Source organism: Entelurus aequoreus, linkage group LG01 (genome assembly GCF_033978785.1).
Source record: "Entelurus aequoreus isolate RoL-2023_Sb linkage group LG01, RoL_Eaeq_v1.1, whole genome shotgun sequence".
Lineage (NCBI taxonomy): Eukaryota > Metazoa > Chordata > Actinopteri > Syngnathiformes > Syngnathidae > Entelurus > Entelurus aequoreus.
Genome location: NC_084731.1, coordinates 71,159,846 through 71,178,492, shown reverse-complemented (window position 1 = coordinate 71,178,492; position 18,647 = coordinate 71,159,846). Strand labels below are relative to the sequence as shown.

General features: G+C 35.6%; 1 protein-coding gene across 10 annotated transcripts in view; it reads right to left on the bottom strand.

Annotated features, from left to right (window-relative positions):
* Window positions 1–18,647, bottom strand: part of agrn (agrin) — a 595,247-nt gene that overhangs the window by 123,018 nt on the left and 453,582 nt on the right. For 9 of the 10 annotated variants that reach the window (XM_062057528.1, XM_062057540.1, XM_062057542.1 and 6 more), the window contains one exon: window positions 7,395–7,766. The exons of the other annotated variant lie outside the window; for it this stretch is intronic. In XM_062057528.1, coding sequence (XP_061913512.1) covers window positions 7,395–7,766 — 372 coding nt within the window. The remainder of the gene's footprint in view (window positions 1–7,394; window positions 7,767–18,647) is intronic. 10 annotated transcript variants of the gene reach the window in all.

Genomic DNA, 18,647 nt, shown 5'->3' with positions numbered 1-18,647 from the left:
GGAGCAAAGTTTGGCGCCGTACCATGCCCACATCTTATGTCGTACAAATTATTTTTTCGCAGTTTATAATCACCTATATGTGTAGTATTTGTCGTTTTAACCGTGACTCATTTGGTCAAAGTCCCTGGGAGGAGTTTGTTAATGTACGACCCTTTTTTCTTGCAAAAAATGGCAAAAAACAATCGGAGCAAAGTTTGGTGCCACCCCACGCCCACATCTTATGGCGTAGGACTTTTTTTTCCACAGTTTATCATCACCTTTATGTGTAGTATCTGTCACTTTAACCGTGACTTATTTGGTCAAAGTCCCTAGGAGGAGTTAGTTAAAGTACCACCCATTTTTTTGGCCGAAAAATGTTAGACAAAAAACCCAGATGGCCGACTTCTTGTCCGTTTTCAGGTATGGGTTCTTGGGACTTTCTTGTGCGTCCCGTCATGATGGACGTCTCCTGTGATGTTTGTGTCGATACGTGAAACCGGTAAGAGGAGCTACGTTTTTCTAATTCCTATGGTGGCGTTAGAGAGGCAATTTTGAAAAGTCATTTTCAGGACCCCCCAAAATATACAGTCTCTGGTCATATCTGACAACATCTGGGAAATATAGAGTCTCTGGTCATATCTGACAACATCTGGGGACTTCTCCAGCATGTTAGCGGCCTCAAAAAGGCGTCCAAGCGTTTAGGAGAAAAACCAGCGATTTCAATCGGGCCCTCGCGCTTGGTTGGAATTGTGGAGAGCTGCCATCCATGCTTGGTTGCACACACACACACACACACACACACACACACACACACACACACACACACACACACACACACACACACACACACACACACACACACAGCTGACCGCACCTGACAGGGGAAGGCATCTCACAGGGAGACCCCCCACAGAGGTCCCCCGCCTTCCCTTCCTACACAGCAGCTGACAGCTCCATGCGTCAGATGGGAAGACGGCGAGTGGGGGAGAGGGTTGGATTTGGGCCGACTGGTCATGTGACCGAGTGAAGGGTTCTGACAGGTCTCAAACTGAGGTGCACACTCACAATATTTGTATCCTCTTAAGTTTGGCCCCTGGTGACCCAGGAGGGTCTCAGTCATAAAAGGTTAAGAAAATCTACTTGTTTTTATTTTCCTTCACCGCTTGAATCTCTCCATCGACTTCAGGTCTATCTGTCGATATAAAGTACATATTTGATCTTTTATGCCGTTTTTGTCAAAACACTCTTTTTATGCCAAAAAAGACGAAATATGTCATATTTTCCCCAAGATATTTTCAAAGTAATTGAGGTCTTAAATAGGTCAATAATTCATAACACCATTGATTTTAATCTGTTATTATTTTTTAAGCAAAGACAGTTTTTAAAAGAAAATCACACTAAAATTCTTGAGGATCCAAAAGGGTCCCACTCAAAAAAGTATTAAAAAGTATTTTATTTTTTTAACTTTCAACACTTAAATCGCTTGATCAACTTCAGAACTTTTCTTCCATTCTAAGTTTTTTTTTTCCCATTTTTAAACATTTTTTTTAAAATTATTACCATTACCCATAAAAGTGTTGAAAATATTTATTTTTTATTTTTTTTACTTTCAACAATTAAATCTGTAGATCAACTTCAGATCTCTTTGTTTATTATAAGTTTTTACTTTTTTCCCTTTTTTTTTTTTTGGTTTGTTTTATGCCCTTTTTGTCAAAGAAAACTTTATATGGCAAAAACACAAAATATGCAATCTTTTCCTCAAGAGATTTTTAAAGTGTAATATTTGATGTGAAGTAATTGGAGCCTTAAATATGTCAATCATTCATAACAACATTGATTTTGATTCATTATTAATTAAAAGTTTTCAAAAGAAAATGACACTAAAATTATTGGGGATCCAAAAGGGTCTCACTCAAAAAAGTGTTAAAAAGTATATATATATATATATATATATATATATATATATATATATATATATATATATATATATATATATATATATATATATATATATATATATATATATATATATATATACTTTTTTTTTTAAACTTTCAACACTTAAATCGCTCAATCAACTTCAGAACTTTTCTTCCATTATAAGTTTTTTTGTCCACTTTTAAACATTTTTTAAAAATTATTAGGCATCCAAAAGGGTCGCACCCATATAAGTGTCGAAAATGTTTTTTTTTTTTACTTTCAACAATTAATTAACAGTTTTCAAAAGAAAATGACACTAAAATTATTGGGGTTCCAAAAGGGTCCCACTCAAAGAAGTGTTAAAAATAAGTCTTTTTTTTTTTTTTTACTTTCAACGCTAAAATCTTTTGATCAACTTCAGATCTCTTTTTCCATTATAAGTTGTTTTTTTTTAGCACCTTTTAAAAAATATATATATATTATTAGGGATCCAAAAGGGTCTCACCCATAAGTGTTAAAAATATATATTTGTTTAACTTTCAACAATCAAATCTCTCGATCAACTTCAGATCTCTTCATCCACTATAAGTTTTTACCTTTTTCCCGTATTTGTTGTTTGTTTTATGCCTTTTTTGTCAATGAAAACATGTTTTTTTATGGCAAAAACACAAAATATGCAATATTTTCCCCAATAGTTTTTCAAAGTGTAATATTTGATGTGAAGTAATTGGAGCTTTGAATATGTCAATAATTCATAACATTGATTTTGATTCATTATTATTTTTTTAAGCAACAAAAGTAAAACAAAAAAAAATCCAAATAAAATGATTGGGGATCCAAAAGGGTACCCATTTATAAAGGTGTTAAAAATAAGTATTTTTTTAACGTTCAAGACTTTAATCTCTATATCAACTTCAGATCTATTCATCTATTATAAGTTTTTACTTATTTAATTATTATTATTATTTATTACATTTTTTGTTTTATGCCCTTTTTGTCAAAGAAAACGTGTTTTTGTAAAGCAAACACACAAAATATGCAATATTTTCCTCAAAAAAATATTTTCAAGTGAAATGTTTGTATGAAGTATTTGGAGCATCGAATAGGTCATAATTCGTAACAACAATGATTTTGATTCTTTATTATATTTTAAGCAATTTTAAAGAAAAAAACTTTGTTACTAGGCTCCGCCCACACGCTATGAAGGAGACTCAAATATTTTGAAATTTACCACCCGTCTCGTATACATGCTACAAATTTGGTAGCAGATCGACAAACTGTTGAGGAGAGGCTAGTTTTTGTGGCGCACCTAAAAACAGCTGCTTCAAACCAAAATGGCCGACCTCCTGTTAGTCGTACGGCACGGGCTATCGTACAGTCAAATGTTGAATGGTTTTATTTTTAATATTATCAGCGGTAGATAGTGAGGTGCGGATCGATACTGAAATATTGATATCGCCGATACCAGATCGTAATGCGCTAAATAGTCAAAATATTAGTTCAGGGGTGTCCAAACTTTGCCCACCAAGGGCCTCATACTGAAAAGTCAAAGTATGCGAGGCCATATTGATATTTTTTTATATAAAAAAATACTACAAAGAGATATTGTGTCAGCTTTGTATGATAAGCATAAACTATTAAAAATTATTAGTTACTTGGAACATTTCTGCTTTTTTTCTTTACATACCCATTTTTTTGCTGTTTTTCATACATGTTTACTGTTGTTTTTTCCTCATTTAGGAATAGAACAACAATGATAACAAGACGATTGTGTATCTGCATAACGTAGTGGGTCAAACATTCAAAAATATGTTCAGTTACAAATTTAACAATGTTTTTATTCTTGGTGTAATTTTTCCAATTAATTCATTATTTTTATTTTATTTTATTTGTATTCATTGTATTTGTTATTGTATTTTATAATCAACCAACTAATTAAACTTTGTTTATATTTTAAATATATTTTATTTGATATTTTAAGTATATTTAAGTTTTTATTCTGAGATTTTCTAGTATTTTTCAAACTCATTCACATGTTAGTTATATGTTATTTTCTAATGAACCAACTAATTAAACTTGGTTTAAATTTTAAGTATATTTTACTTAATATTTAATTTCAAGTATATTTTATTTTGAGTTTATTTTTTAATTAACCAACTAACTAAACTTTGTTTATATTTCAAGTATAATGTATTTGAAGTTTATTTTATTTTTTATTTTGAGAGCTTCTAATATTTTTCAAACTAATTCATTAGTTGGTATTATTAATTTTTTTAATTACAATTGTAAACTTTGTTTATATTTTAAGTATATTTTATTTTTTATTTTGACATTTGCTAGTATTTTTCAAACTCATTCACAGGTTAGTATTATGTTATCTTCTACTGAACCAACTAAATAAACTTGGTTTATATTTTAAGTATATTTTACTTAATATTTTATTTTAAGTACATTTTATTTTGAGATCGTCTAATATTTATCAAACTAATTCACAAATTAGTATCATTTTATTTTTTAATTAACCAACTAACTAAACTTTGTTTATATTTTAATTATAATTTATTTTAAGTTGATTTTATTTTTTATTTTGAGAGCTTCTAATATTTTTCAAACTAATTCATAAGTTGGTATTATTAAATGTTTTAATTACAAATGTAAACTTTGTTTATATTTTAAGTATATTTTATTTTTTATTTTGACATTTTCTAGTATTTTTGAAACTCATTCACAATATTAGTATTATGTTATTTTCTAATGAACCAACTAATTAAACTTGGCTTACATCTTAAGTATATTTTACTTAATATTTTATTTCAAGTATATTTTATTTTGAGATCGTCTAATATTTTTCAAACTAATTCACAAATTAGTATTATTTTATTTTTTAAATAACCAACTAACTAAACTTTGTTTATATTTTAAGTATAATTTGTTTTAAGTTTATTTTATTTTTCATTTTGAGAGCTTCTAATATTTGTCAAACTAATTCATAAGTTGGTATTATTAAATTTTTTTTATTACAAATGTAAACTTTGTTTATATTTTAAGTATATTTTATTTTTTATTTTTCAAACTCATTCACAGGTTAGTATTATGTTATTTTTTAATGAACCAACTAAATAAACTTGGTTTGAGTTTTAAAGGCCTACTGAAATTAAATTTTTTTATTTAAACGGGGATAGCAGATCCATTCTATGTGTCATACTTGATCATTTTGCGATATTGCCATATTTTTGCTGAAAGGATTTAGTATAGAACAACGACGATAAAGTTCGCAACTTTTGGTCTCTGATAAAAAAAAGCCTTGCCCCTACCGGAAGTAGCGTGACGACACCGGAGGAAGGACTGCTCACATTTTCCTATTGTTTACACCAGCAGCGAGAGAGATTCGGACCAAGAAAGCGACGATTACCCCATTAATTTGAGCGAGGATGAAAGATTCGTGGATGAGGAACGTGAAAGTGAAGGACTAGCGTGCAGTGCAGAACGTATCTTTTTTCGCTCTGACCGTAACTTAGGTACAAGGGTTCATTGGATTCCACACTCTCTCCTTTTTCTATTGTGGATCACGGATTTGTATTTTAAACAACCTCGGATACTATATCCTCTTGAAAATGAGAGTCGAGAACGCGAAATGGACATTCACAGTGACTTTTATCTCCACAACAATACATCGGTGAAGCTCTTTAGCTACTGAGCTAACGTGATAGCATCGGGCTTTACTGCATATACAAACAAAACAAATAAGTCCCTAACTGGAAGGATAGACAGAAGATCAACAATACTACCAAACTATGGACATGTAAATAAACGGTTAATGCTTTCCAGCTTGGCGAAGCTTAGCAATGCTGTTGCTAACGACGCCATTGAAGCTAACTTAGCTACGGAACCTCGACAGAGCTATGCTAAAAACATTAGCTCTGCACCTACGCCAGCTCTCATCTGCTCATCACGACCCGTGCTCACCTGCGTTCCAGCGATCGACGGTACGACGAAGGACTTCACCCGATCACCGATGAGGTTGGCGGCCCGGAGACGGAGGAAGTCAAGGTGAGGTCGTTCGGCTAGCGCGTCTGCTATCCTCAAAGTCATCCTGGTTGTGTTGCTGTAGTCCGCCGCCAATACACCGATCGCACCTACAGCTTTCTTCTTTGCAGTCTCCATTGTTCATTAAACAAATTGCAAAAGATTCACCAACACAGATGTCCAGAATACTGTGGAATTTTGGGATGAAAACAGAGCTTTTTTGTATTGGATTCAATGGGTCCGAATACTTCCGTATCAACTGTTGACGTCACGCGCATACGTCATGATATCTAGACGTTTTCAACCGGAAGTGTGGCGGGAAATTTAAAATTGCACTTTATAAGTTAACCTGGCCGTATTGGCATGTGTTGCAATGTTAAGATTTCCTCATTGATATATAAACTATCAGACTGCGTGGTCGGTAGTAGTGGGTTTCAGTAGGCCTTTAAGTATATTTTATTTGAAGTATATTTTATTTTGAGATCGTCTATTATTTTTCAAACCAATTCACAAATTAGTATTATTTTAGTTTTTAATTAACCAACTAAGTAAACTTTATTTATATTTTAAGTATAATTCATTTTAAGTTTATTTAGTTTTTCATTTTGAGAGCTAATATTTTTCCAACTAATTCATAAGTTGGTATTATTAAATTTTTTAATTACAAATGTAAACTTTTTTTTATATTTTACGTATATTTTATTTTAAGTTTTTTTTTAAAATATTTTGAGAGCTTTTAATATTTTTCAAATTAATTTATAAGTTGGCATTATTTTATTTTCTAATCACCAAACTAAACTTTGTTTATATTTTAAGCACATTTTATTATAAGTTTATTTTACTTTATATTTTGAGAGCTTCTAATATGTTTCAAAATCATTTATAATTTGGTATTATTGTATTTTTTTAATTACCAAACTAAACTTGAGGTATATTTTCTTTTTCTTTTGAGAACTTCTAATATTTTAGAAACTTTTTCACATACTTAACAGTCAACAATGTGTTATTATTTTTAAACGCTACAAACAGATATGACATATATTTAAAGACAAAACTTTGTGTTACGGGTGACTTAGTGTATTTTTATGAATCAGTAGTTTAAAATGTTCGGCTTTTTCCGATTTTTTGCTCCTAATTTTGAAGTTGTTACTGTTGTTTTATTGGATAGATTTGTTATTAGAAAATACACAACAAGTATTGGATCGGTATCGTGGATACCAGCCTGAAGTTGACCTGGGATGGGATCGTAAAGACGCTCAGACGTCACGAGTGGTTGGGACAACATTGTCGTTAGGCTCCGCCCACACGCTAATACCAATATTTCGCCATTGATGTCGACTGAAGGCGGAGCTAATTTGGGAGCGCGAGCACAAAGTATTTTTTGTAGCAACAATGTTTCCTAGCAGGTGACATGGATGTGTTGTGATATGCTGGCAAAGCATTATGGGTAATGATGAGCGAGGATTTACCCAAAGGCTCCTCTGCCCCGCTGGCCTCCGCCGGCACGCCGCTGCCCACTTCCTCTTCCTGGTCGTCTCCGCTCGGCTCCCCGCTGCCCGATCCGTCCAGAGTCTTGGCGGCGGCGGAGGGGGCGGGGCTAGCGTGAGATGCGGTGGTGGAGCGCGGCGGCTGAGGCTGGGTGTGGATGGAGTGGTGGCGGTGGTTTGTTTGCGCACGGCGGTGGGTGATGGCGGGCGGGGGCGCGGTGGCGGGGGGCGGCGCCGAGGTCTGGTCCGTTCTCGGGGGCGGGAGGGCCCACACCTGGTTACTGGGGAAGGGGGGGGCCGGCGTTGTGGCGCTGGGGGTCGGGGTGGGCAGCTCCGCCCGCTCGGAGAGTATCTCTGGCGGAGGGGGGAGGGGGGAATGGGAAGATGGAAATGTTGACTTTGTGACTTCAGAACAAAAGAAGGAGAGTTATGAAAATGAAGGAAAATACTTTAAAAGCGCCAAAGTCCAACCACATGTGCGCCCTCATTCCAAAATACGCACATTTTACGGTAAAAAACAACAACACTTCAGTCGCCAGAATTTTACTATTTAAAAAAAAATCTGCAATAATTCTCTATAAAAACATCCAACATTTGGTGATTGAGCAGCCTTTTTTTTATTTTATTTACAATCAATATTTTTTACAGTGTAGTACCAAGTAGAAGGAACATGTTGAGGGAAAAAAATACATTTCCAAAGACGCAGAATACAGCCAACGTCAAAAGACGAAATATATTTATCATGTTTTATAACTGCAGTGAAAATATGTATCTTTGTATTTATATTAAATTCTCATATTCATTTTATATTGACATATAATGTCAATATAATATATACAATATATATATTTATATTAAATTGATATAAAATATGAAATGCCACTGCTACTCTTTACAACTTGATATTTTTAAAACTTTATTTTTGTAATACATCATATATACCAGGGGTCACCAAACTTTTTGAAACCAAGAGCTACTTCTTGGGTACTGATTAATGCGAAGGGCTACCAGTTTGATACACACTTAAATAAATTGCCAGAAATAGCCAATTTGCTCATTTTACCTTTGACGTTATTAATAATTAATGATATTTACACTTAATTGAACGGCTTAAAAGAGGAGAAAACACGAAAAAAATGACAATTAAATTTTGAAACATAGTTTATTTTCAAATTCGACTCTTTAAAATTCAAAATTCAACCGAAAAAAAGAGAAAAACTTAAAAAAAGAATTTATGGAACATCATTAGTAATTTTTCCTGATTAAGATTAATTTTAGAATTTTGATGACATGTTTTAAATAGGTTAAAATCCAATCTACACTTTGTTAGAATATATAACAAATTGGACCAAGCTATATTTCTAACAAAGACAAATCATTATTTCTTCCAGAATTTCCAGAACAAAATTTTTAAAATAAATTCAAAAGACTTTGAAATAAGATTTAAATTTGATTCTACAGATTTTCTAGATTGGACAGAATAATTTTTTTGAATTTTAAATCATAATAAGTTTGAAGAAATATTTCACAAATATTCTTCGTCGAAAAAACAGAAGCTAAAATGAAGAATTAAATTAAAATGTATTTATTATTCTTTACAATAATAAAAAAAAAATACTTGAACATTGATTTAAATTGTCAGGAAAGAAGAGGAAGGAATTTAAAAGGTAAAAAGGTATATGTGTTTAAAAATCCTAAAATCATTTTTAAGGTTGTATTTTTTCTGTAAAATTGTCTTTCTGAAAGTTATAAGAAGCAAAGTAAAAAAATTAATGAATTTAAACAAGTGAAGACCAAGTCTTTAAAATATTTTGTTGGATTTTCAAATTCTATTTGAGTTTTGTCTCTCTTAGAATTAAAAATGTCGGGCAAAGCGAGACCAGCTTGTTAGTAAATAAATACAATTTAAAAAATAGAGGCAGCTCAGTGGTAATTGCTGCTATTTGAGCTATTTTTAGAACAGGCCGGCGGGCTACTCATCTGGTCCTTACGGGCTACCTGGTGCCCGCGGGCACCGCGTTGGTGACCCCTGATATATACAGTCGCGGTCAAAAGTTTAAATACACTTGTAAAGAACATAATGTCATGGCTGTCCTGAGTTTCCAATCATTTCTACAACTCTTATTTTTTTGTGATGTAGTGATTGGAGCACATACTTGTTGGTCACAAAAAACATTCATGAAGTTTGCTTCTTTTATGAATTTATTATGGGTCTACTGAAAATGTGAGCAAATCTGCTGGGTCAAAAGTATACCTACAGCAATGTTAATATTTGCTTACATGTCCCTTGGCAAGTTTCACTGCAATAAGGCGCTTTTGGTAGCCATCCATGAGCTTCTGCTTGAATTTTTGACCACTCCTCTTGACAAAATTGGTGCAGTTCAGCTCAATTTGTTGCTTTTCTGACATAGACTTGTTTCTTCAGCATTGTCCGCATGTTTTCAATTTTTGTTTCATCTGACATCACATGGACAAAAATAAGACCTTCTGGAGGAAAGTTCTGTGGTCAGATGAAACAAAAATGGAGCTGTTTGGCCACAATACCCAGCAATATGTTTGGAGGAGAAAATGTGAGGCCTTTAATCCCAGGAACACCATTCCTACCGTCAAGCATGGTGGTGGTAGTATTATGCTCTGGGCCTGTTTTGCTGCCAACGGAACTGGTGCTTCAAATGGGACAATGAAAAAGGAGGATTACCTCCAAATTCTTCAGGACAAGCTAAAATCATCAGCCCGGAGGTTGGGTCTTGGGCGCATTTGGGTGTTCCAACAGGACAATGACCCCAATCACACGTCAAAAGTGGTAAAAGAATGGCTAAATCAGGCTAGAATGAAGGTTTTAGAATGGCCTTCCCAAAGTCATGACTTAAACGTGTGGACAATGCTGAAGAAACAAGTCCATGTCAGAAAAGCAACAAATTTAGCTGAACTGCACCAATTTTGTCAAGAGGAGTGATCAAAAATTCAAGCAGAAGCTCATGGATGGCTACCAAAAGCGCCTTATTGCAGTGAAACTTGCCAAGGGACATGTAAGCAAATATTAACATTGCTGTATGTATACTTTTGACCCAGCAGATTTGCTCACATTTTCAGTAGACCCATAATAAATTCATAAAAGAAGCAAACTTCATGAATGTTTTTTGTGACCAACAAGTATGTGCTCCAATCACTCTATCACAAAAAAATAAGAGTTGTAGAAAGGATTGGAAACTCAAGACAGCCATGACATTATGTTCTTTACAAGTGTTTGTAAACTTTTGACCACCACTGCATGCATACATGCATGCACATACATACATATGTTTATGTGTGTATATATATATATATATATATATATATATACAGTGAGGTCCACAAGTATTTGCACACCCTGTAATTTTGCAAGTTCTCCCACTTAGAAATTAGGGAAAGGTCTGAAATGTTCATCATAGATGTATTTCCACTGTTAGAGACATAATCAGTCAAGGTCCAACTGCTACCATGGGCAAGACCAAAGATCAAGAGGCCAGAGACAACATTGTAGAGCTCCACAAAGCTGGAAAAGGCTATGGGACAATTGGGAAGCAGCTTGGTGAGAATAGATCAGCTGTTGCAGCAATTGTTAGAACATGGAAGAGGCTAAACATGACTGCTAATCTATACTCGGACTGGGGCTCCATGTAATATCTCTCCTCGTGGGGCATCACTCATGATAAGAAAAGTGAGGAATCAGCCCAGAACTACACGGCAGGAGCTGGTGAATGACCTGAAGAGAGCTGGGACCACTGTTTCCAAGGCTACTATCAGTAGAACACTACGGCGTAGTGCTTTAAAATCATGCATCACACGGAAGGTTCCCCTGCTTAAGTCAGCCCATGTCTGAAGTTTGCCAATGGCCATCTGGATGATCCAGAGGAGTCATGGGAGAAAGTCATGTGGTCAGATGAGACCAAAATACAACTTTTTGGTATAAACTCCACTCGTCGGGTTTGGGGGAAAAATAAGGATGAGTATCATCCCAAGAACACCATCCCTACAGTGAAGCATGGGGGTGGAAGCATCATGCTTTGGGTGTGCTTTTCAGCAAAGGGGACAGGACGACTGCACTGTATTAAGGAGAGGATGAACGGGGCCACGTATTGTGAGATTTTGGCCAAAAACCTCCTTCCCTCAGTGAGAGCATTGAAGATGGGTCGTGGCTGGGTCTTCCAACATGAAGCATACAGCCAGGATAACAAAGGAGTGGCTCCATACGAAGCATATAAAGGTTCTGGAGTGGCCTAGCCAGTCTCCAGATCTAAATCCAATAGAAAATCTTTAGAGGGAGCTGAAACTTTGTGTTGCTCGGCGACAGCCCCGAAATCTGACAGATTTAGAGAAGATTTGTGTGGAGGAGTGGGCCAAAATCCCTGTTGCCGTGTGTGCAAACCTGGTGACGAACTATAGGAAACGTTTGACCTCTGTAATTGCATTCTGCACTAAATATTAACACTGATGTTCTCATGTGTGCAAATACTTATTAACCCCAGTAACATACAAATAAATCATAAAAAATCATACAATGTGATTTCCGGATCTTTTTAGATTATGTCTCTAACAGTGGAAATACATCTATGATGAACATTTCAGACCTTTCCCTAATTTCTAAGTGGGAGAACTTGCAAAATTACAGGGTGTGCAAATACTTGTGGACCTCACTGTATATACTGTATATATATATATATATATATATATATATATATATATATATATATATATGCACATATGTATATATATATATATATATATACATATATATATATATATATATATATATATATATATATATATATATATATATATATATATATATATATACTGTATATATATATATATATATATATATATATATATATATATATATATATATATATATATATATACATATATATATATACATATATATATATACATATATATACATATACTGTGTATATATATATATATATATATATATATATATATATATATATACATATACATATATATATATATATATATATATATATATATATATATGTGTTTTTACAGTATGTGTATATGAAATATTACAGCGGTTCACTTCTTTTTACACATGTATGACAGGTTTTATGATGTACTTGTGCATGATTGAGTATAAGAAAATACCTTTGAAATGTCAACAAAAGTGTTGAAGGCAAACTAAATTTGCCGTAACGCACTGATGAATATGCATTGTCAGCAAGATTCTTGCAGATGTTTGGTGTGCAGATGTTTAGTGTGCAGATGTTTGGTGTACAGATGTTGCCCACACAGTGTGTTGCTGTGCCTTTAAATCCTCCATCCACACTTTCATCAGCATCATCAGCAGCAGCCAAGCCATGAATGATTGATAGAAATGGGGCATGGAAACAAAAGGCGGAGACGCAGGCTTTAGCTCCGGGCTTCAAAGGCGACAACGCTCGGCAAAGGAAGACTGGGAATATGGAGCCGAGTGGAGGCTCGCTGCAGAGCGACCGTCATTATCCAGGCGGTAAAAAAAGCTCTGGTGGCAAAAAGGACATGAGTGTGTGATGAAAGTGGGACAAAAGTCCCCTGGAGAAGATGCTATACTTCAGCTTTCACTTTCTCATCGCCTCATATGAACATTCTCTCAATGTTTACACCACTCAAAGATCCTCTATGTGACAGTCACACTCGCCGCTTTTTAAGCACCGAATGCAAAAACACTAATCAAAGATCATCTACAGAGGACTGTGGTAAGGCTCCATCTAGTGGTAGAATCACGTAACTAAATATTCAAACACAGTGTTACTGTTCTAACTGTGTGTAATGTTACAGTGCCCGACAATATTCAATATACTTCTTTAATAAAACCTCTGCCCCGGTTTTAATGAATATTTAGGTATTAAATGTTGGTCTATACGACAGGAACACGTTTTTTTGTTTTGTTTTTTGTCTCGCCAAACATTCTCTAAACAACAGGAACTCTCTGCTGGTCTTAAGAACCTACTGAATGCAAGTCAAAGATCCTCTATATGACGGGAACATTTAGTTTTTTTTAAACAACTACCTTCTTGTCAAAGATTGTCTATGGAAAAAGGCACAGGTTTTAAGGACAGACAGTCTACTGAATGCAGGTCAAAGATCCTCTATACGACAGAAACAGATTTTTTTTTAACAACTACCTTCTTGTCAAAGATTGTCTATGGAACATGACACAGGTTTTAAGGACCGACAGTCTACTGAATGCAAGTCAAAGATCCTCTATACGACAGAAACATAGATTTTTTTTTAACAACTACCTCCTTGTCAAAGATTGTCTGTGAAACACGACGCAGGTTTTAAGGACCGACAGTCTACTGAATGCAAGACAAAAATCCTTTATATGACAGAAACATAATTTTTTTTAACAACTGCTTTCTTGTCAAATATTGTCTATGGATCATGACACAGGTTTTAAGGACTGACAGTCTACTGAATGCAAGTCAAAGATCCTCTATACGACAGAAACAGATTTTTTTTAACAACTACCTTCTTGTCAAAGATTGTCTGTGGAAAAAGGCGCAGGTTTTAAGGGCCGACAGTGTACTGACTGCAAGTCAAAAAAAGATTCTCTATCAGACAGGACCGCCATGCTGTTTTTAAATTCTACTGCAAGAACACAAATCAAAGATCCTCTAAATGACAGGCGCACTTTGCTGATGTTGAATAGCTACTGAATGCAAGTCAAAGATCCTCTATACGACAGGAATATTGCTTTTGTTTAACTACTGCCATCTTGTCAAAGATTGACTATGAACAGGAGCATAGGACACAGGTTATAAGGACCAACAGTATATTGAATGCAAGTCAGAGATCATGTCTATGACAGGAGCACTGTGCTGGTGTTGAATACCAACTGAATGCAAGTCAATAATCCTTTATACGACAGGAACATTAATTTTTTCAACAACTGCCTTCTTGTCAAAGATTGTCTATGGCACATCAGCATAGGACACAGGTTTTAAGGACAAACAGTATACTGAAAGCAAGTCAAAGATCCTCCATCTGACAGGACCGCCCTGCTGTTTTTAAATTCTACTGCAAAAGCACAAACCAAAGATCCTCTATATTAAAGATTAAGATTAAAGTACCAATGATTGTCACACACACACTAGATGTGGTGAAATTTGTCCTCTGCATTTGTCCCATCCCCTTGGGGAGCAGTGGGCAGCAGCGGTGCCGCGCCCGGGAATCATTTTGGTGATTTAACCCCCAACTCCAACCCTTTGTTGCTGAGTGCCAAGCAGGGAAGTTATGGGTCCCGTTTTTATAGTCTTTGGTATGACTCGGCTGGGATTTGAACTCCAACCTACCGATCTCAGGGCGGACACTCTATATGACAAGGACATTGATTTGTATAACTACTGCCTTCTTGTCAAAGATTGTCTATGCGGCAGGATGTCCTGCAAAGCTCTTTGGCCTCATTAAAATGCCAGCTAAATGCATGTATCATCATCATAAATTGAATTATTATGTGGCTATTATGTACATGTTAAATACGATTTATGATGCAGTCAATATTTTATTTCATGTTTGACTATTTAAATGTTTTTATTCGCATTCAAAAACAATAAATAAATACAAATATATAAAACAGGTAGCAACCGAGTAAAATTTGTATTATTTTGCAAAATCTTTTTAATGAGATATTTCATTATTTAGTTCATATGTATTTGTTTTCTTGTTTGTTTGCTGCAGGATGAATAATTAATTATTAATAATGATCACAATAAGATGATGATGTTCTTCAATATCATATATATATATATATATATATATATATATATATATATATATATATATATATATATATATATATATATATATATATATATATATATATATATATATATATATATATATATATATATATTATTTTTATTTTTATTTATTTTTTATTTATTTTTTCATGTATCATATTCATTTGATGTATGGTATTATAAATGGCAACCATCAAGCGTATGATGATAACCATAGAACCGACCTCTGGTCTACACCTGCTAACCATGTGGTGCGTGGGGATGTTAGCTAGCAGTAGCTGTAAAAGGTCAGCAGGGGTCAGTAGAACTATTTGATAGTAGGCTGCTAACATTTGTCTTCCTCAGCGGGCCAAGCAGGCGTCATGTCAGCAGCAGACACGTCTTTGTCATCGTTGTTGAAAGCTACTTATTACTCTGTCAGCCATGTTGGGTGAAGGGGAGGACGTGGCAGGGAAGCACAGAGGGAAGAAGAAGGAAAGTGAAGAGGAAGAGGAGGAGGAGGAAGATGAAAAGAAGTGGAAGAAGAAGATGATTGGTAAGAAGATGAACTAAAAAAGCAGAAGAAGAGGAAACACAGGAGGGAAGTACAAGAGGAAGAGGAAGAAGAAAAAACTAAGAAGAAAAAGGAGAAAAATAAGACAAAGAAAAAGGAGAAGAAGATAAAGAAGGACAAAAAGGAGAACAATAAGAAGAAGAAGAAGAGGAAGAGGAAGAAAAGGGAAAGATGATGATGGAGAAGAAGGGGAAGAAAAAGGAGATGACGAAGAAGGAGAAGATGATGATGATGAAAAAGAAGAAGAATAAAGAGAAGAAGAAGAAGGAGAATGGGGAGAAGGAGAGGAAGAAGAAGGATAACAAAAAGAGAAGAAGAAGGAGAAGATGATGATGAAGAAGCAAGAAGAAGGAGAAGGAGAATGAGAATAAGGAGGAAGAGAAGGATAAGAAGAAGGAGGAGAAGAAGGAGAAGCAGAAGAAGATAAAGAAGGAGAAGAAGAAGGAGGTGAAGGAGAATAAGAAATAGAAGAAGAAGGAGAAGGAGGGGCAGATGATGAAAAAGAAGAAGGAAGAGAAGATGATGAAAAAGAAAAAGGAAAAAAGAGAAGAATACGGAGAAGATGGTGATGAAGAAGAAGGAGAACAAGGAGAATGAGAAGAAGAAGGAGGAGAAAGAGGAGAAGATGATGATGAAAAAGAAAAAGGAGAAAAAATAGAAGAAGAAGGAGAAGGTGATGATGAAGAAGAAGGAGAAAAAGGAGAACAAACAGAAGAAGAAGGAGGTGAAGGAGAAGAATAAATAGAAGAAGAAGGAGAAGAAGAAGGAGGAGGGGAAGATGATGAAAAAGAGGAAGAAGAAGGAGGAAAAGATGATGAAAAAGAAGAAGAAGAAAAAGGAGGAGGAGAAGGAGAAGAAGAACTAGAAAATAAAGAAGGAGGAGAAGAAGGAGGGGAATATGATGAAGAAGAAGATGAAGAAGAAGGAGGAGGAGAAAATGATGAAGAAGAAGAAGAAGAAGAAGAAGAAGAAGAAGAAGAAGAAGAAGAAGGAAAAGAAGAAGAAGAAGAAAAAGAAGAAGGAGGAGGAGGAGGAGGAGAAGAAGAAGAAGAAGAAGAAGGCGAAGATGATGAAAAAGAAGATGATGAAAAAGAAAAAAAGAGAAGAAGCAGAAGATGATGAAAAAGGAGAAAAAATAGAAGAAGGTGATGATGAAGAAGAAGAAGGTGATGACGAAGAAGGTGATGAAGAAGAAGAAGGTGATGATGAAGAAGAAGAAGAAGAAGAAGAAGAACGGGGACGGCGTGGCGAATTTGGTAGAGTGGCCGTGTCAGCAATCGGAGTGTTGCTGGTTACTGGGGTTCAATCCCCACCTTCTACCATCCTAGTCACGTCCGTTGTGTCCTTGGGCAAGACACTTCACCCTTGCTCCTGATGGCTGCTGGTTAGCGCCTTGCATGGCAGCTCCCGCCATCAGTGTGTGAATGTGTGTGTGAATGGGTAAATGTGGAAATAGTGTCAAAGCGCTTTGAGTACCTTGAAGGTAGAAAAGCGCTATACAAGTATAACCCATTTATCATTTATTAAGAAGAAGAAGAAGAAGAAGAAGAAGAAGAAGAAGAAGAAGAAGAAGGAGGAGGAGGAGGAAGAGGAGAAGATGATGAAAAAGAAGAAGTAATTGGGCCTCATTCAGCAAGCGTTCTTAAGAACAGGTGTTGTTCTTAGTCCCACTTACCAAGTTTTGAAGGAAATTGTTGTATTCACCAACGTTTTCTTAGCTGGGATTTGTTCCTAGGTAAGAACTACATCTACTCTTAGAGTGGCCTTTTTCTTCTTAAGTGTGACAAGTTCCCTTACTTCTACATCTTACACTAATATCATATCATATCATATCATATCATATCATATCATATCATATCATAGATTGATGGATTGGTGACCCTTTAAAAGACCAACAGGCCTCTCACAGCCTGTTACAAGTCAACTCACACAACGGCAATGCTTTTGCTGCTACTGCAAGATGGCACATATCGTGCCCTGGGGATGGAGCGCATATTTCACCACCATGTACACCTTTTTGCCCAAAGTGACAAATATTTATTTGAAGGCTTTAGGCTACCTCAGCTGTCCTCCCCTTTCTTAAACTTAAGTTTTGACATGATGTATTCCCCCGACAGGATAATACGAATTTCTCTTCTGTAATCTGTTTATGTTTTCTCTGCGTGTCTGATGTTCGGCTTTTCCGCCGGAATTGTGCCCTTATATGGGGAATTAAGGGTGTTTACCTATGCAAATTACGGAAATAAGGGTGTGTTTATATGCAAATTATAATAGACACGCACGCGCTAACCATTTGGCATTCAGTAACTTAAGAACAGCAGGTGGGAACAATTTGGCCGTTTAAGAACACGTCATGAATTTGAATGGACTCCTCTTAGGAAATCACTTAGGAAGCAAGATAAGAAGAAAAGTTAGGAACTTATTGCTAAATGGGGCCCAGTGAGTCCAACATGTCTGCAGACAGCACAAGGAGACAGCAGGAGCAAGGCAAGGAGGAAGCAGCAGAAATGCAAATTTGTAGGCAGCCAGACGTGAAATGAGCTCCACATTCAGCTCCCTGAAGCCTGCAGCATGGCAAAGACTCTACTGAAGCCTGCACCGTGGCAAAGACTCTACATGCGGCGGGTCTTGTCTGTTCCTTCCCCGAGGGTCTGACGGGAGAGGAAGGAGAAGAGAGAAGGTGCTAGGAGGCATCTCGCGGCCTTCCTTCCTTTCTTCCTTTCTTCCTTCCTTCCTTCCATGCAACACTTTTGAGGGATCACACACCAGGAAAATACTCTGAAGTTGACATGTTTCACAAGATGAACACCTTCCATGTTTGATATCACCTGTGCAGCCACAGAATCAACATCAGCACTTTCAGCAGGCATTACATCCATAAAAGGTTTACGTTTGGAGACA